This window comes from Nuphar pumila, chromosome 16 (genome assembly GCF_984573655.1).
Source record: "Nuphar pumila chromosome 16, dmNupPumi1.hap1.1, whole genome shotgun sequence".
Taxonomy (NCBI): domain Eukaryota; kingdom Viridiplantae; phylum Streptophyta; class Magnoliopsida; order Nymphaeales; family Nymphaeaceae; genus Nuphar; species Nuphar pumila.
Window position 1 is genome coordinate 37,912,923 of NC_143264.1, and position 22,422 is coordinate 37,935,344.

Consider the following 22,422-nt stretch of genomic DNA (forward strand, 5'->3'; position numbering starts at 1 on the left):
TTTTGGAAACCTTGCGGAAGGAGCGTTTGTTTGCTAAATTCTCTAAAAGCGAGTTTTGGCTCAAGGAGGTTATGTTTTTGGGACATGTTATATCCGAGAAATGCGTATCCGTAGATCCTGCAAAGGTGGAGGCCGTACTAAGCTGGCAGCAACCGAGGAATGTTCGTGACATCAGAAGTTTCCTTGGATTAGCTGGATATTATCGAAGATTTATCCAAGATTTTTCCAAAATCTCTCTGCCTATGACAAAGCTGCTAAAGAAGGAGGCTAAGTTCGTGTGGGACGATTCGTGCGAAAACAATTTTCAGTTGCTGAAGGAACGACTTACTACCGCTCCTATCTTAGCCTTGCCTTCGGGACAAGGCGGCTTCGTATTTTATACTGACTCTTCCGGGACAGGCTTGGGCTGCGTCCTAATGCAGAATGGTAAGGTAATCGCCTACGCATCGCGTCAACTTAAGATTCATGAGAAGAATTATCCGACTCATGACTTGGAATTAGCGACTGTGGTTTTCGCATTAAAGATTTGGCGACACTACTTGTACGGGGAACAATTCGAGGCTTTTACGGATCATAAGAGCCTCAAGTACTTGTTTTCACAGAAGGAGCTTAATATGAGGCAACGACGGTGGCTAGAATTTCTCAAGGATTACGATTTCACCCTTTCCTACCATCCAGGAAAGGCGAACGTGGTAGCTGATGCTCTCAGCCGTAAGGCTTCTAGCATTTCCGTCAACCTTTTATACGTTGGTTGGAAGTTGATTGAGGATTTGGTTTCTTGGAAACCGTTTGCAGTCTCATCAAATATTATCAGTCTTTCTAATCTGATAGCTCAACCTGAGCTGTTAGCCAAGATCCTTGCTGGGCAAAAGACTGATGCGCAGTACGAGAAGTTGAAGGCTCGTACACAACAGAGCGATACTCCTTTCCGACTTAAGGACGATGGAAGCATTTGGCTCAAAAATCGTCTTTGTGTCCCAAATGATCCCGTTTTGAGAGACGAAATTCTCGTAGAGGCCCATAAATCCAAATATACGATTCACCCGGGAGGCACGAAAATGTTCAAAGACTTGCAGCGCAGATATTGGTGGAGCGGAATGAAGCGAGACGTGGCCGAATACATCTCTAAGTGTTTGACTTGCCAGCAGATTAAGATCGAGCATCAACGACCTGGCAGAGTGATGCAACAAATGGAGATCCCACAATGGAAGTGGGAAGACATCACTATGGACTTTATCGTCGGTTTGCCAAGAACACGAAGAAAGAACGATGCGATTTGGGTGATCGTTGATCGACTCACCAAATCGGCTCTTTTCCTTCCTATCCGTATTAGTCAGTCCTTAGACAGTTTGGCGGATCTCTACATTCGTGAGATTGTGAGGTTGCACGGTGTTCCGGTATCTATCATCTCCGATCGTGATCCGAGGTTTACCTCGAGGTTTTGGGGACAACTTCAAATCGCGTTGGGTACGAATTTAAAGTTTAATACCGCATTTCACCCTCAGACTGACGGACAGTCTGAACGCACAATTCAGACTTTGGAGGACATGCTGCGTGCGTGCATGATGGACTGGAAGGGAGAATGGGATTCTCATACCAGTCTGGCCGAATTCGCGTACAACAACAGTTACCACGCTAGCATCGGGATGGCCCCTTACGAGGCCTTGTATGGAAAGCCCTGTCGTTCGCCCCTCTACTGGGACGAGGTTGGCGAGCGAAGGATGGAATCTCCTGTAGTGCTACAACACTACACTCAGCAGGTGCAGATGATTCGAGAGCGACTCCGTACTGCACAGAGTCGGCAGAAAAGTTACGCAGATCGTCGTCGTCGAGAGCTCACCTTCTCGATAGGAGATATGGTTTTTGTTAAGGTATCTCCCACAAAGAGCGTTTTTCGTTTTGGGAAAAAGGGAAAGCTAAGCCCTAGATTTGTCGGACCGTTCGAGATCCTGGAACGGATTGGTGAAGCAGCTTATCGTGTGGCTTTACCTCCTCAGTACGCTCAGATCCATAACGTTTTCCACGTATCCATGCTTCGGAAATACGTTCACGACCCATCACACATCATCCATTATGATGATGTAGACATTCAGAAGGATTTGTCTTTTGAGGAAAGACCAGTCGAGATCGTTGATCGTCGAGATCAAGTGCTTCGATCTAAGACAATATCTCTTGTAAAGGTCCGTTGGAAGCACCATGGAATAGAGGAATGTACTTGGGAGCCTGACTCTGCTATTAGGGAGAAATACCCTGACTTGTACCTTGATCGTTAAGTTCAATTTAATTTCGAGGACGAAATTATTTTAAGGAGGGTTGGATGTAAAACCAGTAAAAAAAAAAAAAAAAATTAAAGATCGGACCCGGGTCGGGTCCAGACCCGACCCGGATCCAACCTGTGCCAGCCCCTCGAAAACCCTTTTCGAGGGGACTGGCAGCCCACGGCAGGGGGCCTCTCCGGCGACACAGGGGGCGGGCCCTGTGTGCGCCCCCTCCCTATTTAAAAGACGAGAGGGGAGAGGGGAGGGCCTACGAGCCTCCCCCGACCCCCCCCGACTCTCTCTCTCATCTCTCGTCTCTCTCCCCTCTGCTCTCTCTTCCCCCGACTCCATCTCCCTCTCCCTTTTTGCCGACGCAGGCCAACCCCTCCCCTTCACGGCATCCACTCGCCGGCGAGCCCCTCCCCGACAACCTCCTTTCTCCTCGGCAGCCCAGGTAAACACCCCTCCCCCTCTCTTCTTCCGTTGGTTCGCCGGAAGGCCGGCAGGTGGCCGACAGCCCCTGCCGAGCCTTCCTCCTCCTCTTTTTCGACAGGCAAGGGGCTCCGCCCCCTTGCCTTCCTCTTTTTTCGACAGGCAAGGGGGCTCCGCCCCCCTTGCCCTCATCTTCTTAGCAGGCAGGGGGCGGAGCCCCCCTGCCCTTTTTAATATTCTGGCAGGGGCCATGGCCCCTGCCCTTCCCTTCGTGTAGGGGCCGATGGCCCCTACTCTTTCCTTAAGAAAGGAAGCAGGGGCCGATGGCCCCTACTCTTTCCTTAAGAAAGGAAGCAGGGGCCGATGGCCCCTGCCCCTCCCTTAACCGACAGGGGCCTCTGGCCCCTGTCTCTCTTTCCTGTCGAGCAGAGGCTCGACAGGGGCCATTGGCCCCTGCCACCTCTCCTGATTAGCCGCAGGGGGGGGGGGCTTTGGCCCCTGCACTCCCCCTCTTTTCCTTGAAACCCAGCAAGGGCCAATGGCCCCTGCCCCTCTCTAGACTGACAGGGGCCTCTGGCCCCTGTCCCATTTTCTTGTCGAGCAAAACTCGACAAAGGCATTTGGCCTCTGCACCCATCTCCTTTAACGGCATGGGTCATTGGACCCTACCCCGTTCTCTTTCGCAACGGTAGGGGCCGATGACCCCTGCATTGAGTTGCGGAGAAACCAAGCTTTCTCCCTACCTATATTCATTTTATGCATGCTAAACTACGTATTTTTGCAGTTTACGCAACGGAGCCCGTTCGCGCCCCGCGAACTAAACCGACAATCACTTACGTTCGTAGAAGACTCCATCCTCGCAATACTCCAAGGTAGGAGAAGTTGCACAAGGACTTAAATAATTAAATCAAGCTTAAATAATTGATAATCGAAAGGACTTAATGATATATTTATATACTTATATGTATATAAGTACACTTTTAAATCAAGGACGCGGTTTCGCGATCCTTGTCCTTTGGTTTCGCATTTCAGTTTGCCGTCGCGCTTTGCGCCCAGGCTTTTTACTTTCGTATTTACTGCTTCTTGTCTTTTAATTCAAGGACGCGGTTTCGCGGTCCTTGTCCTTTGCTTACGCACTTTCTGTTTCTGTTGCCGTCGCGCTTTGCGCCCAGGCTTTTACTTTCATAGTTACTATTTACTGTCTTTTGATTCATGGACGCGGTTTTGCGATCCTTGTCCCTTGCTTTCGCAGTTCCTGTTTGCCGTCGCGCTTCGCGCCCAGGCACTTCCTTTTCGCATTATTATCTTTTGTTTCTTTTCCTTGTCATAGACTCAGAGTATTCGAGAGGAATACCTATTCCTCTTTTCACCCGATACGTTTTGGGAAAACCCTTGATCTGGAGCAAGACCAAGTTGTTGGGTGATAGGTTCTTTTGTGAAATCCATTTACCAAAACCAGTGTCGTGACTTACATAGCACCCAGACACTGCGTCATCGGATGTCAGATTCGAGAAAATCACATGCCTTATGTTGGCAAGATTGTGTTGGTTTCGAAAGGTTTGATATGTTAAAATAGATTTTAAAAAAAAAACATTATATCTTTGCGAAACACACTCCCGAGGCTCCTATTAAGGACCTGTATCCCTTTTCTCGTAAGCGTACTTCTAAAACATGCGAGACATGTTAGTACTACGACGATTGGATGAGAGAGTCTTATGACCTCGAATAATGCTTAGTGCAGATTGTTGAAAACACATATAAGAGTGGGATCGCCTTCATAGGCAAGATGTTCGTTTTGGTCTAATGGACCAGAGCATAAAGAATGAGGCAACGGCTAAGAAACCCCGTCGCGCTCAATTCAACCTTGCTTCGTCAAGAGAGAGGACGAAAGGTACCAACTCCGATGGACAGTCCATTTATGGCTTTCAAAAAGGGCAAAAGACCCGTTTTTCCCCAGTCATCGGAGGATAGGGGGAGGGATAGGGGCTACATAAGTTAGCCTAACACTTCTGCAAAAGTTGGATGCATCCCTATCAGGCCTTGGGGACTTACTCTCTCGACCATCGGTCGTCTCCATAGGAATAGGATTCAGTCAGACAACCGAGGTATATTAAAATACTTAACATAATGAACACTCGGTTTGGACTCGACTGTTTCGACTCACGTGCCATGCGTGTACCCGCATGGCCGGTTATCAAGTAATAACTAAATTGAGCATGCACACCTTTTCAGTTTGTTGTACTTAGCTTATTCTTTCAGTCTATCTGCTTAGTTCGCTCGTTACTACCTGCTGCATAAATTATCTATGCCTAATTTAGTTCTTTCTGTCTTTGTACTCTCCTGCTAGTTTTTCGCAAAACTAACCCATTTCATGGGCACAGGTGACGATTAGGTGCATCAGGCGATGGCGCGACTGCGAGATGATTTAAGGATCCACTGTTTCTGCTCGTAGTGCTTCTCCTGGACATTTTTGGTTTTTTATACGGTTTTCCCTTGAGGAAACCCAAATTTTGTACAAACTTGATACTCTCTTCAAATAGAAGGAATGGTTTCCTAAGTATTATTGCAGATCGTCCATGGTAAATCTTTGTTTTCTCGCTAACGTGCCCAAGGTTGTCAAACCCGTCCTTTTTCTTTTAAAAGAAATCGTTTCCGCTGATTTAGAAATAAACTCTGTAAAGAAAAGGTATTTTCCAACTATTTCAAGGAATTTATAAGGTTCGAAATTTTGGGGCGTTACATATTCAATATTCAGAATGACACTGCTTTTCCTTCGTACCATTGAGAGATCAATTGATTTTGAAGATTTTATTATTGAAACTAAGAGGAAGCAAGATGGGAGAACAAGAAGTTTCATTACTTCTTTTAGGTTTCCTTACACTATAGGGGCAGACCCCTCTTCTTACAGCATTTTCTTGACTAAAATGCCCTTTCTACATACCTAAAGTAAGACAAAGTGACTAAATCTGGACAGAAATAACCACAGAAACTTCGACTCTACTTAAGTACTAATACAACACTAGTATTACAAAACACCTTTAACACTCCCCTTGAAACACAAGATGATGTAAAGGTAATCAACCTGAGTTTGGTGAGAAAGGTTCTGAAGAGAGTAGTAGGCAAGCTCTTCGTAAAGAACTTTGCAATTTTTTATTCTGAACCAATGTGACAAAGAAATACTGCCCTTCAAGTATGCTCTCCTCATGAAATGACAATCGATTTCAATATGCTTGACGGTTTGTATGTATGCATGCATGTATATATGTATGTATCAAAGTAATAAAAGCGAAGCCTCGAAATTATATCAGTTTTAGATATCCTTTATTTATGAAGGAATGTCAATTAACCATCTATATTCCACTCCAACAGAGTAAAAAAGGTTTTCCTGTTTGTTTTCTGTATTAAAGGATACAATCAACTAATTGTTGTTTATTCTTTCTAGACGAATGGAGTATTTTGGATTTGCAGTTCATAGAATTAATTAACTATTTAAATCAAGGCTGTAAAAATCTTTTCATAACCTGTATAGTTCGGGCACAAAATAAGATACGTATCATATCATATCATAAAAAATTCTATTTTTTTAATAAAAGTTCCAAAAAAATCCAGAAAAAAATCAGAAAATCAGGAAAAATTCTAAAAAAATCGTAATACACAAAACAATAATCAATTGCTCAAGATAAAATTATAATATCACATATCAAGCATTTGTGAGTTGCACAAGACATCAAACATCAAATAATAAAGATAATATGCAATGAATGCATGTATATCTCACAAGAAAAATGCAAATTGTAAAATACCATGCAGTTAAGCTAACATGCTGCAAGACTCGTAGTTTCATAAATTATAAACAAAAACAAAATGGCAACGTGTTTGTGAATACTTAAGTTTGCCATTTAGCAAATTTTTCCAAGATACAACCAAAAACAAATATTGATGATTCCACTCATCATCATCATCATCATCTTCTTCTTCTTCATTCTCCACAATCACATCCTCCCCAATATACATAGCCTCCTCCTCATCAACCTCCTATGCTCATTTCACGTTGATCCACTCGATGCCTCTTTCATTTAATACAGTGGGTTCCTCTTAAACCCATGCATCCAACACATCAAAATTTTCTAGACTAATGAGATCCAATTGCTCCTTGTACCTCCATGATCAATTTGCCTAAAAAGATGACATGTAAAGATTAAAAAAAAGTTGTAGGTTTGGTATCAATTTTTCAGTGAACATGAAACACACATAATAACCAAAATAGTGTTTTACCTTTCATGGGTAATATCCATCTCATGTAATATCTTGTATTTGTAACGGGTCCTTTTGTACTTCAGCTTACAAGTATGTAGGAGTCAAAGTAAGAGGACTAATTAAGTGCAAATTGTAGTCATTTATTAGAAAACGGGTTCAACCCTATATGTAGTATCTCTTTTCATTTTGTAACTTACCTTTGTGTGTCTTTCTTCTCTATGCTCTGTTCATCTTCCTCTTCTCTTCTTTCTTTGATAATAAATTTTTTTGGACCAACATTTTACATTGCTGTCGTTTCTTAATTGCTTTGTTCAACAATCTGATTCTTGTATATTCTTCTTGTTTAGTTGGTTTTAACTGTATTCAAGGGCTGGTGCAGATTCCAGAATATGTTGCTGTTTTTATAGCGAAGTCTATTAACTGGTAACTAATGTTATGCAGATCATTTTTCTGAGTGTGTGGAGATGCATGCATACTCGACATATGACAAATTTATCACTCTCAAAGGAGGTAGGCATTTTGATTTATGTTTATCTATGCAGTATAGCTTTCGGTATATGAAGGTTGCCTCAATATTATGAAATTATATCACAAAAAAAAATCTTGTTTATGAGATTAATGAATTCATACGTGTGGGGGATTCATGATATGGATTTATTTGTAATGAAGCAAGTCTTTAAGGAACTAGAGCACAATGTCACCAAGGACACACACAAGAGCCACTTATGGGCAAAAGTACTACCATAAGCCACTATGGGAACACACCAGAGTTACCAGAAGCTTCTTAGGTAGGCGGGAAGCGCGCTTCTCGGAAGCTCGCTTCGGAAGCACAATACTCGCTTCCGAAACTTCATGGAAATCTCAATTACCTCACACTTCTATGCTTCCCACACACATGATCTATACTTCCTATATGCTTTTATCATGTTTCTTTTCATGTTTTTCACGTGTTTTCTCTCACGCTTCTACTCACTTCCAATGTACTTTCTCTAAATTGGTAACCATCATTGTTATATTTTAACAAAAATTTAACTCTTACTGAAAAATCATGAAATATAAGAATAATCAATTTTATTTTAATTTTTATTTGATTTCTATTCAGTTACCACATTGAATCATTTTTTATTCCTATTTCACTTTCAAATTGATACTTCGTTTCCCGCTTCCTATAAATTTTAAAATACCTCATTTCTCGCTTCTGCTTCCTAGTTTGACAACCTCGGAACACACTCATGTATAAAATAATTAAGAAACAAGAGGGACTAAGGTCCCTTAGATACACAAAGGAGGGAGTGAGAGGCTTACTAGCTGTTAGGGAGCTCCCAACAACTAGATTAGCTTGCCATTGGGAGCTCCCAATGGCTAGTGTGTTACGAGTTATATGTATATATATATGCATATATATAGGTACCTTTTTTTGTATTTTTGTTTTTGATTAGGAGCTGTTTGGTCATTTGACCAACTCCCAACGGCTAGATATTTTAGCTATTGGGAGCTCTCCAACGGCTAGTAGGCTCTCTTGTGCCTTTCTTTTGTATATATGTGGGGACATGAGGTCCATATTTCTTAATGCATTATGTTATGCATTCTACTTTAATAAAATAATTATTTTTTATGTTGAGTGTGCCTTTGTGCCACTTGAGAGCCCTCCCTTTGTGGATTGTGATATGTTATTTCCCTAGTAGGCATTTTCTTTGATCCTTTGAGGTCTCATTACATAGTATCAGAGGTATTGGCTCTTGGGACTTTGTTCTTGCGATTGTTTTCAAGAATCGGTGGCATCTACTCTTTCAAGTGATCGTGGTGCTCATGCTCAAGTGTTCATGGTGCTTGTGTGTTCGTAGTGCCACTCTTGTCCGTGCGTCCTTTATCCTTCACTCTTTTTCTCTCTCCCTCCTTATCTTCTTCATCTCTATGGTCGAGAAAGAGGTTGTCACCATCGTGCCCATCAAATTCGATGGGAAAAACTATAATAGATTGGCCACAGTGATGAAGAGGTTCCTTATTGGAAAAGAACTATGGCACTTAGTGGATGATTGTACACCAGAACCCCAACTCGTTCTTACCAAGAATATGAATGGAGTGGAGGAAGCTCTAAAAGATGGTGAAAGAGAGATGGCTATGTCCAATTACCGGAAAACCTTAAGAGATTGGGAAGTGGGCCATGTTAAGGTCTTTTCATAGTTCATGAATAGCATGGACCAAGATCCATGTGACATCTTGAGCTTTGAAAGGGCCGATGAAGTATGGACATTTATAAAGAAAATGTATACTCAAAAGGATGCTGCCTATTTGTGGGAACTTAGAGATAAGATTCATTCATGCAAGCAAGGTGTTTAATCCGTGAGAGAATATTATGATAAATTAAAAAGATTGTGGGATGAGATGGCTAGGCATGATCCCATATGGGATACACCTAATAATACCAAACAATAGAAGAAGCGTATTCAAGAAGAACAATTCTTCGAATTTATGAAAGGGTCGAGACCCGAATATGAACAAGTACATATTGCCATTATACATAAAAGAGAGATGCATGAGACTCTCTCACTACATGAAATTTTGGCATAAGTTTGTATGCACTGTATGGAGTAAACAAGGCTCAAGTCTTCTATGGAGCCAAAAGAACCCAAGAAAACTGTAGTAGCCGTGTCTAGGCCTGATTCCAATGTTAGAGCCTACAAACCTCCACACTTCAACAAATTCTGACAAGATGGTGAAGGGAAGAAAAAGATTATTTGCCATTTTTGTAGAGAACCAAGGCACATCAAACCTTAATGCCTCAAGTTGAAGAAGGTGGATGAGAAGAGGGTGGCTTCTGTTCCTTCCCAAGAAGGACAAAGTAGTGGATTCAATGATGGTTCCAGAACTATTGGATCTCTCTCTTTGTCTCGATTGGTGGAGGCTCTTCAACCACTACTCAAAGCTCCTTCCACTACCACCGGTGTCGCTATCTCAATCTCTTCTCCTTCCGGTATGAACTCTTGTGTCTTGGATTCAAGAGCATCTTTTTATATGACCCCAAATATTGATCTTCTTCCCGATTGTCGCACCAATTTAAATGATTCTTTTGTCTCTACGGCCGATGAAACTTCTCTACACATAAAAGGCATAGGAAACATTGATAAAACTCTAGAAAATTCAAATTTTTTGTTTCAAATGTTATGCATATTCCAAAACTGAGTTTAAAACTTCTTTCCGTCTCTCAAATATCCGACCATGGGTGTGATGTTTCCTTCTCTTTGAATGGTTATTGGGTGCAAGATCGCTGGTCAGAGAAGATGATTGGGCAAGGCAATAGAGAAGGAAACCTCTACTACATGGACTTTATTGAATTATCCAAAATATTTTGTAATATTGCCAAAAATAGTGATTATGAACTTTGGCATAAATGTTTAGGTCATCCTTGTGTATCCAAAGTTCCATATTTTTCTTTTTTGATTTTTTTTGTAATGAAGAAAATCTTAATTATATTGATTGCATACTTGGAAAAATGAAATCTCTTCCTTTTGCTCAACACAATTTCATTTCTTTTGAGTCTTTCGAATTGGTGCACTCGGATGTTTGGGGTCTGGCTCCTATTGCCTCAAAGGGTGGTTTCTCTTATTATATTGTGTTTGTGGATGATTTCTCTGGATATACTTTAATTTATTTTCTTAGATATAAGTCAAAAGCTTTCTATCATTTAAAAAATTTTCATGCTATGATAAAAAATCAATTTAATTCTAACATATCTATTTTTCGAACGGATTCAAGGGGAGAGTATGTTTCAAATAATTTTAAAAATTATCTTGATTTAAATGGTATTTCTCATCAAAGATGTCCTAATACACCTCAACAAAATGGTTTAGCAGAAAGGAAACATACACATTATAGAAACTACTAGAACCCTTTTGATATCAAATGATGTTCTAAAATATTTATAGGCCGAAGCTACCCTCACTGTTGTTTATCTCATAAACGAAATGCCATAATCTTCCTTAAAAAACATTACCCTTGTTGAAAAACTTTTTGGTGTACAACTAAATTATAGTAGGTTGAGAGTTTTTTGTTGTAAATGTTTTGTTTTAAATGCAAAAAGAGACACTCTCACTAAAAGCCATTCCTTGTGTTTTTATTGGTTATGCTGAAAATAAAAAAGGATTTAGATGCTATACAAAACAACAACAGCAACAACTACGCCTTCATCCCAAAACAATTGGGGTCAGCGATATGAACCAAAAAAGAAATTCATTTTGGGTCTTCCACATGAATCCTTTTCCTCCAATCATTTCTATCCAATGTCATGTCCTCGGTGAGGTTCAAAGCATTCATATCCTTTCCTATCATCTCCATCCAAGTCTTCCTAGGCCTACCTCGACCTCTTTTAATTAATATATTTTCCCATTTCTCCAACCTTCTAACTGGAGCATCATTAGGCCTTCGCCGAATATGTCCAAACCACCGTAAATGATTCTCTCGCATCTTATTTTCAATGGGTGCAACACCTACCTTCTTACGAATCTCCTCGTTCCGAATCTTATCTTTTATTGTATTTCCACACATCCATCTAAGCATCTGCATCTCAGCTACACTCATTTTTTGAATATGATGTCTCTTGGCAGCCCAACATTCCGTACCATATAGTAAAGCGGGTCTAATAGTCGTCCTATAAAACTTTCCCTTCAACCGCAATGGCATTCTACGACCGCACAACACTCCAGTTGCACTTTTCCATTTCATCCACCCAACCTTTATCCTATGATTTACATCTCCATCAATTTCTCCATACTTTTGAATGATGGATCCCAAATATTTGAAATAATCATTCACCGGTATTTCTTGCACACCAAGCTTCACTACACTCCCATCACTACTTCGTTATGATGTTAAAAATAATAAATTATATGTTTCAATAATTATCTATTTTATTGAAAAGGAATTCTATTTTATCTCTAGTATGCCTAAGAAAGATAATGAATCTTCATTTATGTTGGACTTATTGTCTAAAGTAAATGTTGATAATGATGTTGATGTGCTTGATAAAAAAGAGAATGTTACCAATTTTGGAACCTCCAGTAGATGTCAATGATGACCATAATGAGAATAAAACTTTAAAATTTGTGCCCCCTCTCCTTATTCTAGAAGAACCACTGAGAACAACCTAGTGCTTTAGAAAGATTCACTCACACTATAAGGATGAGGGTCAATAGCGGCGTCTTTTCTCTCTGCTATTGCCCTATTTATCGCCGCTATAGGTCTATAATGATGACGAAAAATGGCTGCCAATTTTTTACCTTAGTTGAGTAATAACAACAACATTTATAGGTCGATGTTAATGGTTGTAAAACTGCAATCAATACTATCAACTACAACAAGTGCACAACTGTATATAACTCACCACAACTATGGTTGTAAAACTAATAAACAAAATCTCTTATCTAAAGAAAAAATCACTCAAATAATAGGAAAGAGGAGAAAACCATGGGAGGTAAAAAGTACTCTAATGAAAACAAACTGGTGTCAATAAGAAAGAAAATTTAAAAACAATATTCAAACCAAAGCAATAAATTTTGCACTAATATGAGATTTAATCCATAAGGACCAATATGGTCACAAGCAAATAATAGTTGAGCCATCATTGATAAAGATCAATACGAGCATCCAATAAACAACAAGGGCCAAATAAGCAATTGAGTGATACAACTCACTCATAGAACTAGAGGTTTTTGAATTTAAAGTCCCAATGCTTTTAATTTTTAAAGAAGTCCCATAAGCGGTTGAAACATATAATAAATTTGAGTTGGTGCGTATGTCAGAAAGAGAGTTCTCATGAGGGGTCATATAAAAAAAGGCTCCTGAATCAAGAATCCAAGAACATATACCTGGAGGGGAAGAAGCAATAGCGACACTGGTTGTAGATGTGGATTTGAGCATTTTTTGAAGTGCCTTCGATAGTTGAGAAAGAGGAAAAGTGTCTTTAGAGTCTCCTCTTTTGCTTGACTCTTCCCTATTGGGTGTGAATTCTTCAACAGAAGCCACCTTGTTCTTGAGCTTTGAACAAGCGGGCTTGATGTGACCTGGCTCATTACAACAATGACACAATTTTCCTACCACCACCATAATTATTACCTCCACTATAGTTATTATGACCACCATAATTATTTTTCCTCCCAAAATGTAGAGGCTTGTAGGTCTTCACGTTGTTGCCAAGCCTAGACACCACCAACACTTCATCTCCTCCTTTTGTCATACCGAGTCGAGTCTCCTCTTGGCAAATTTTGGCAACGATATCTTCAAGAGATAAGGGAGAAGATCTATGAAGAAGAGAAGATCACACTTGTTCATATTCGAGCGTAGACCATGTAGAAATTGAAAAAAATGTTTTTTCTCCATTTGCTCTCGTCTTAGTTCAACATCTTCGATAGCAATCCATTTGGGTTCAAGAAGTTTCAACTCATCCCATAGAGAGGACAAGGCACTAAAGTAGTCTCAAACACTCATGTCCTCTTGCTTGGTAGTTCTAATTTTCTCTTACAAGAAATATTGTCTTGCAAGATCCTTTTGAGTATACATGTCTTTCATAAATGACCAAGTTTCATTGGCCTTTCTATACATTGCAATGTTAGTACATATTTTAATGTCAACATTGTTCATAAACCATACAAGAATGTTTGCATGATTACTCTCCCAATCTTTTACTTTGGATTGATAATCACAAATGGTTTTGGCACGATCATCCCCTTAATGTAATATCGCGTATTTTCACACTTAGTTAAATATGAGATTTTCGAAAATTTGGCTAAGTCTAGGAGAAAAATTGTTTGAGGCTCGATTTTTAGACTGAAGTCTTTGAGTCTGGGCTTGACCCAGGTCTCATCGACAAGGTCGAGGCGAGCCAATCGAAGCGTGAGAAAGAGTTTTTATTTCGATCTTTAAATTCGAGCGAAATTTGGGTTATTTTTGGGCAAAATTCAAAAATTGGTATTCGTGTAATATATCGTTGGATGCGTTTCAGAATTTTGAGCGCGATAATATTTTACTTTTTTGAATTCGAGTCCCGGTTGGCTTGAAAATCATGTTTTTCTAAAAATTGAGCAGTTTGTCGAAATGGATCCAGAGTTGGATCAGATTGGATCCAAGGCCTAGGATCCGAATTTTTATGGATTTGGGTTCTATTTAGGTCCTACTTAAATCTGGATTGGATCCAGGTCTTGATCCATTTTCATTTTGGGTATGGGTTTGGATCTGGATCCAGATGCAAATCCAAGCCCAATGTTTTTCTAGCTTTAAATTCAGTGTAAAGCCTTAATTTGAGTTTTATCATAGTTAAGAAGCCTTTAGAGTTAATTTGGTTATTTTTGAGAGTTTTTAGATATTTTTAATTAATTAATATTTAATAATTAATTAATTAAATAAACAAATAATTAAATAATATTAATTCTGAATTTTGGTTTAGGGCTGAGTGAGACTCCTTAAGAGAGCTCCCATACTTACTTAAAGAGAGTTTTAAAAGCTTTAAAGAGTTAGAAAAACTACCAAATGTGGAAAAGTCAACATTTGGTAGTATTTCCAAAAAAATAGGAAACTAGAGGGAGGAGAGAGAGTTTCCATCTTTTTGGGAACTCTCTTAGAGAGGGCTGGCGAAGGAGGGGCAACCTTACCTATGGGGGCCTATAAAAAGACTTCAAAAAGAGAGAGAAAAGAGAAAGAGAAGAAAAAAAAAGAAGGGGGAGAGAGAAAGTAAGGAAAAGAGAGGTAAAAGGGGGAAGAAGAGGTGGATATTTGATCTTTTTCAGCCATCCAACCCTTGATCCACCATTATTTTCCTTCGATTCATGCAAAGGTACGGGTTTTCTCTCTTTTGTTCGGATGAGAGAAAGAACATGGAATGGATTTCCATGTGATATTTTTGAGAAAATCCATGGAAAAAGAGTAAATGTAATAACCCAAAATTTTGAGTAATTTTATGCATTTTGGGTCCAAGATCCATTACCGGATCCAAAAGAATATATATAATAAAAGATATATTCAACCTGTGGATCCACCATCCATTTCAACTCGGATCCACGTTTCTTGTGGATCCAGCACTAGAGAACCAACCCAGATCCACTCTCATAATCAACACAGATCTAAATTGGGATTTGGATCCCGAGTAGCGGGTCGCGGGGTTGGACCCGGACTCGGCCGCATTATAATAAAATGGGATTCAAGAATCGTGCCTAGGGCACGATTCTTGCAACTCAAGAGTCTCAAGAGGGGGCGTAACTGCCGGTCACCTCTCGTTAAAAGGGGATGAAGAGGGGTCTCGCTCCCTTCATTCTGAAGAATCTTTTCCCTCTGTCGCTTGTGACCTCCCCTCTAATTTCAATTTCGTGCACGCTGACAGGGGCACCGTCGTCGGCAAGATTCCCGACCACCTGCTGCCGCCGTCGCCAGCAACCAATGTCGTCGGCGACCTCCTTCTCACAGCAAGCGAGGAACCGACGCCAGAACCTCCTCTCGCTGCAGCAACCTCCTCCAGTCGTCGGAAAAAGGTAGGATCCTGTGCTTTTTCTGTAGGTATCGAGTGACATCGGTCTGTGATTGGGTCTGTCACGGGAAGGGAACCGAGTGTCTGACGCGATTCTTGGCTGCCGGAGAACCCAAATCTATGAGTTGAGGGTTTCAGTAGCTACGAGATCCGAGCCGTAAGAACCATGGAAGTATTTCTTGATCGGTGGGGCTTGGATTTGCATACTATGTTGGATATCTGAGAAACCCCGAATCCATCTTCTAATTTGGGGATTTCTGGTGTTGTGGGAAGAAACCACAACTGATCTTGCAAATTGGGGATTTCTGGTGTTGTGGAAAGAAACCACAATCGACCTTGCAAATTGGGGATTTCCGGTGGACCTGCAACTGTATTCGATTAATGAGTGTTGGTATTTTTATCGAACTTCCAAATGAGAGCATTTTGATTTTTCTCTTAGGGGCAGATGTTCAGAAATCTTGGAATCAAATGTATCTGTCTGATTGCCCTGTGTTGTGGTTACGGTTGAATACTTGATGTTAGCAGATTCATGTTCGATTTATGCTGAGAAATGCAGTATGCCTATGTTAAATCATGTTATCGGATTTTGTATCTGCTTCCTTTAACAGTACATTAGCATGTTTACTTAAATTTCGGATTAGCCACCTATGTATGTTTCATTTAGCCAAACCTACTATGTTAAGTTAATCTCTGTTAGCCAAATGGGTCTGTTGTTAGCCTATTGTGCATCAGTATCATTTATGTTCATTTTAACACCTGTTAGTAGATCTTTTGTGTATGTTTCATTAAATAGTACATAGCATGTTTATGTAACCTCTTGTTAGCCTAATCTGGGTTTGACTCATTTAGTAAAACATACCATGTTTTAGGTGAATTTCTGTTAGCCGAATGGGTCTATTCATTCTGAAAATTATAAACCGAATTATGTTAGCAGGTTGAGTCTGGTTCATTATGTACAATATGTCCGTGAAGTTTACATACCACACTAAGTAGTTGACAAGGGAAAACTCCTGAATGAGGATACATATCTGACTTGGAGATTTAAATATGGCAAATGCCACAAACATAAAAACAATGTAAACCTATGGTTTATATGATGGTCTGTAGACAATTTAAATACTTGAGTAATATGTTAATTTCGTGGATTGTATCAAATCTGTTTTCTTGTTAGTTGGTTGACTGTGATTAGATTTGATTATACGATATCTAGAGTTCTGTCATCAAATCTGATTTCTATATTATTATGTTGACTGATATCCAAGATAACTATGTCATTTTACTGTCTATATCAAATTTGTTTCAATGTTGGTTTAACAACTGATATCAAATCTGAATACATGTGATCATGTATAATCTTATACAAATTGTATGCATGATATTGTGTGGAAAAAAAATGCTGCAGTCTAATAAGCTTCTTCCTTATAAATTCTTACACTGCTTTTTGTCAGAAAATGTGTGATGTGAATTGCTCGTATGCAGCACGTTATCTGTGTTTGAGGAATGAGAATGTTATGTTAGTTTCAAATGTATGAAGGTGCACTTAGTGACATAGAAATGTGCTTTGCCTAAAGGGGCAATATGAATGGGTTACCCGATGCGGGTACTTAGATTATTAGCTTGTGCTATGGCAATCAGATGATGAAAACTTAATTGTAAATGTTGTGTGCTTGACTAGTTTAAAGGCACCAAAACATTTTAAGTGGGTTTATGAAATCAATATTACAAAGGATTGAGACTGTTTTATAAACCTTGGTAAAATGACTAAGGTTGTGATCAACTGTTAAGGTAGTAGGAGGAAGTGGGAAAATGCCCTGAACTTTGGAACAATAATTAACCAATGAAACAAGTTTTTGAGGCTTACCTTGGAGAGGGTAGGTGGTACAAAACTTCAAGGACTTGTGTTGTGTTTCGAGCGTGAAGCGGCTTATTGGTCCCTGTCCTAGGAGTTAGGGACCAGGACTACCTATGTGTCCTAGGTGGTAGTTCTATGTCTTTTGCAGAAGTTAGGGATGCATCCTGTTTTGAGTTGAGCTCTTGGGAGATTCTCCCGTCTATTAGTCGCTCTCTTGGGGATTCAGTCTCAGTTAGAATGTTCGGGTTAATAAAATACTCTTGAATAATACATCCCCGAACGTTCTCTTCTGAGATGGTCACCTGTGTCCGTGTGTACCCGCGGGGTAAGATAATTTAAACACAATTTTAGAGCAGTTAGGTATCACAGTGAGTGAAAATACTGGAGGTATGTGTTTATGTTCTTTAACATGCTTTATATTCTGAGCTTGTGACGATATAAAATTGTAAAATGTGTAGATATGAGGTAGTTGAAAAATTATCTGAGAGTTGTACATGTTATTGTTATGACTGTTGCAATACCCATTCAGTTGCTTATTAATGTTGCACACGATGCTTTACCTGCTCAGTTATGGTTGTTGGATAACTATTTACATGCTCACGTATATGAGTGTTGGTTTCTATGGCATAAACTACTTACTTGTTTAGACATATGTTGAGAATCACTTTTGGCACCCACATCACATGCTAAATTCATGATATACCTTCATTGAAAGTTACCGTTTTCCTACTTAGACGTGGTAGTCTAATTCCTATAACTTTTACCATTTTTAGGTAAATGAGTAGACTTATGAGCAGTTGCGGGATGAGGCATTAGATCGAGATTGTTGATTTACTGTTCCAGTGATTCCTTGGGTTTATGGTAATTTAAATGTTCATATCATAATGAAATGAAATACCTGTGTTGAGTTTCCTCTCAAATGTAATGTTCTGAAATGCTTAACCCTATATTGGTTATTCTTTTCGCTGTTATAAAAAAAATCACATAAATTTGGGTTAAAATTTTGGGGCATTACAGTAAATCTAGATATTTACTCTAAAATACATAGATGAGGTTTTGTAGATCCTCTTTTATGGAGGTATTTTCGATTTTATACACGTAGCAACAAAAACAATTCTGTACATGTGTATTTTTATGCCAAAAACGCATGGGTTTGATGGTATAAATAATTTGTTAAGGGTTGATATTATGGTATGATCGATCTCCATGGATGATTCATGTTTTTGGATCATTGGATGCACCAAAAATCCATGTTATAATATTTTATTTTCATGCATGTTCATGAAAAAAAAATTTGTGTTGGTGGCCTAGTGGTCAGATGAGGCAGTCACCTTTTCCCGTTAAGCCCGAAGGAGGAAACCAGCAGGGACCTCCTGTAAAAAGGCGACGCTAGCAGAACCGCCCACCGCCTCGACGACCCTCAGGAGATGGATGCGCTAGATGCAAGGGATCTCACGTCGGGCAGCCTTGCCCCTTGGATACAGGGGGTTGTTTGTATTACGGTAAGATGAGCCACTACGCTCGGGATTGCCGCAAAAAGGCGGTCGATGAATCCAGGCAATCCAGTGGAGTACCCTAGCCTCCTCAACAGCAACAACAACCACAGTTGACCTACCAGCAGCCGCCACAGAGCAGCGGAATTAAGAAGGTGCCAGGTTGAGTCTACACCACCACCATCGAGCAACTGACCAAGGGAGAACTCGTACAAGGTACTCTCTTAGTTGCCGGTCATGCTGTTTTTGTTCTTTTTTATTGTGGGGCCACACATACTTTTATCTCGGCAAAATTCACGGCTCGGTTGCAATCGCCAGTTCTTTGCTTGCATACAACACACTATTTGTGCGACGTTTATCCTTGATCTCGATGTGGTAATATCGGATCGTCATTTGCCTGCATGCGCCTGTAAAATTATCTTCAACAAGATACTACAATCAATAGAACAATATCCTTGAAAATAAATACGTGCACATATGCACAACAAGAACACTTGAAACACTTGTGCACAAAACACGAACTCACAAGTGTGCAAATGCACTCATAAGATTTATAAACAACAAAAGGCTGGGCAACAGTCCCAAAACCCTTGAGAGAATACAAGAAATAGTTCCCATATTTATAGGGCATTGGGAGGCCTTGGAAGGGGCTCCACATAGTCGTTGGAGCCCCTCCAACGGTCACAAATGTGACCATTGGAGGGGTCCAACGACTAGTGGGTTGGGCCCCTCCCAAGGCAAGTACACTAACACTTTATTAAAAGAAAAAGAAATTAAGAAAAAAAGGAAAATAAAAATACAAACATATTCACGAAAAAGAATGTGTAAAATGCCTAAACTACCCCTAAGACTAAAGATAGAAATATATATATATATATTATATATATATATATATAATAGGTAGATACATATACATATATATAATATATGTATATGTATTACCTTATATATATAAAATATATATACTAAATTACAAGTTGGATTTACATAATTTAACACCCCCCCTCAAACTTAGGGCAAGATGATCGAGAGTTTGCCAAGGAGGAAGTTGAACCGCGGAGCACACAAAGCTTTAATAAAGAAATCTGCCAACTGATATTCCGACGTGACATAAGGAAGGTCAATGACTCCTTTGAGATACGCCTCACGAACATAGTGACAGTCCATCTCGATGTGTTTAGTCCGCTCATGAAAATTGTGATTTTTCGCAATGTAGATTGCACTTTTGTTGTTGCAACACAGCTTGGTGGGCCCTTCTATTGTGATCCTCATGTCTTCTAGCAACTGATGAATCCATACAATCTCCATGGTAGTAGTCGCCATAGCACGATATTCAACTTCGGTTGAGGAGAACGACATTTTTTGTTGCTTCTTGCATCTCCACGAAATTAGTGAGTCTCCTAAGAATACACAAAAACCAGTGGTGGAGTGACGGTTATTTGGGTCACCTCCCCAATCAGAGTCAGTATAAACAATTAATTTTAAATCAGAAGAAGAGGACAAAAAAACTCTCTTATTTAGAGTACCCTTTATGTATCTTACGACTCGCAAGATGGCACTCATGTGAACTGATGTAGGCGCATGCTGAAACTGGCTTGCAGTATGGACTGCATGAGATATATCTAGTTTGGTAATACTCACATACATCAATGATCCGACAAGCTGTCTCTAGGGTGTAGGATCCGAAAGAGGAACACCGTCATCAATTTTCATCTTTGCCCCTACTACAGCAGGAGTTTCACAAACCTTCTCATCTGTAATGCCTGACCTGTCAATGATCTCAGAAGCAAGCTTAGTTTGAGATAAAAAATACCCTCAGAGAGTATGCTACTTCAATCCCCAAAAAGTAAGTTAGAAAACCTAAATCAGACATTTCAAATTTATCTTTTAAAATAGATTTTATACTTTTAACTCCGTTAGAATCACTCCCAGTGATGAGCATGTCATCCACATATAATAATAAAATCACAATCCCTGCATTGGATTTTCTAACAAATAGAGCGGTGTCAGTAAAGCAAGAAGAAAAACCATTTTCAATCATTACCGAATTAAACCTATCATACCAAGCCTTGGAGGCTTGTTTTAGACCATAAAGTTCTTTTTGAAGATGAAACACTTTTCCCTTGGGAATCTCCATTCCAAGTGGAGCATCCATATAAACTTTTTCATTTAAATAGCCATTTAAAAAAGCATTTTTAACATCCATTTGATAGATGTTCCACTTGTTGATAGAGACAACAGTTATAAGACATCAGACAATGACCATATGAGCTACAAGAGCAAAAGTTTTTTCATAGTTAATAACATACTCTTGACTATATCCTTTTGCAACCAACCGAGCTTTATATCTTTCAAGGGATCCATCACTTTTAGTCTTTACTTTGAAAACCCATCTACACCCTATTTTTTCTTACCTTTAGGAAGATTTTGAAACTCCCAACTTTTGGCTTTTCTCAAAACTCCAAGTTCATTATTCATTGCTATGCTGTAATCCATTCAGGGCACTTACGTGCTTCTTCAAAGTTTCTAGGTTCTATATAAGAATGAATGACACTAAGACAAACTCTATATTTAGGTGAAAAAGAGTCATAGGAAATGAACCTAGAAGGAGCTTTTCTACTTCTTTCGGTTCTACGGGGGATCACTTCACTCTGAGGAGCACTTGGACTAGCATTATCATATCTTTCAAGAGCACTCCTAAAGGTGTAACGCCTCAAAATTTCAAACTTGCAAACCTTTCAGAAAAACAGACAAGAGACTAAAAAGAAATCTCTTTATCTCAGAGATGGTTTACGAAATCAGCGAAAGACTATTCTTTTGTTAATTTCAGAAAGTCAAGCTGACAACTTTGGGCGCGTTAGCTAAAAGAACCAAAACGCACAACCCATGCTACTTGCAAACACTTGGAAAAGCCACTTTCATTACAGAAGTTCTCCAAGTGTTTGCAAGTAGCATGGGTTGTGCGTTTTGGTTCTTTTAGCTAACGCGCCCAAAGTTGTCAGCTTGTCTTTCTGAAATTAACAAAAGAATAGTCTTCCGCTGATTTCGTAAACCATCTCTGAGATAAAGAAATTTCTTTTTAGTCTCTTGCCTGTTTTTTCTGAAAGGTTTGCAAGTTTGAAATTTTGGGGCGTTACAACATGATACCAGAGCTAAGGGAAGCAAGGATTCTTGACCATTGAACATCTGCATCGTGCTGTGAGTATACATTTCCTCTTGCTTAGTAGGTGTATTTTGCATTGTTAAGCTAAGTGGTTTGACACGTTCTGCTTATGTACCAACATTGCTGGATTTTCATAAACTACTCATGTTAAACATGAATGGTACGTATGTTTTGGCTTATCTCGAGCTTCTTGAGGTTTCTAATTATTGGTATTCCTTGTTTACTCCAAGGATGGCAAGAAACTCGAACAAAGGGTCTGTTGATGAATGGTCAGATCAGCGGGGATTCATGATGGATTCCCTAAGTTCCCTGGCAGCGGCTATGCGAGACCAGATTCGTTCCCAAAGGGAACCAACGCCCATTCGTGAGCCGATCCCGCATACCGCAGTGACGTATGAGAAATTTCTGAAGCTTGACCCCCCGACCTTCGACGACAAGCCCGACCCAGACATGGC

The 22,422-nt window shown here is 39.7% G+C and overlaps 1 protein-coding gene across 1 annotated transcript in view; it reads left to right on the top strand.

The window, feature by feature from the left end:
• IM (Alternative oxidase family protein) overlaps positions 1 to 22,422 on the top strand; it is a 157,217-nt gene that overhangs the window by 91,115 nt on the left and 43,680 nt on the right. The window contains exon 6 of the mRNA XM_089990872.1: positions 7,389 to 7,457. Within this exon, the coding sequence (XP_089846998.1) occupies positions 7,389 to 7,457 (69 nt within the window). The remainder of the gene's footprint in view (positions 1 to 7,388; positions 7,458 to 22,422) is intronic.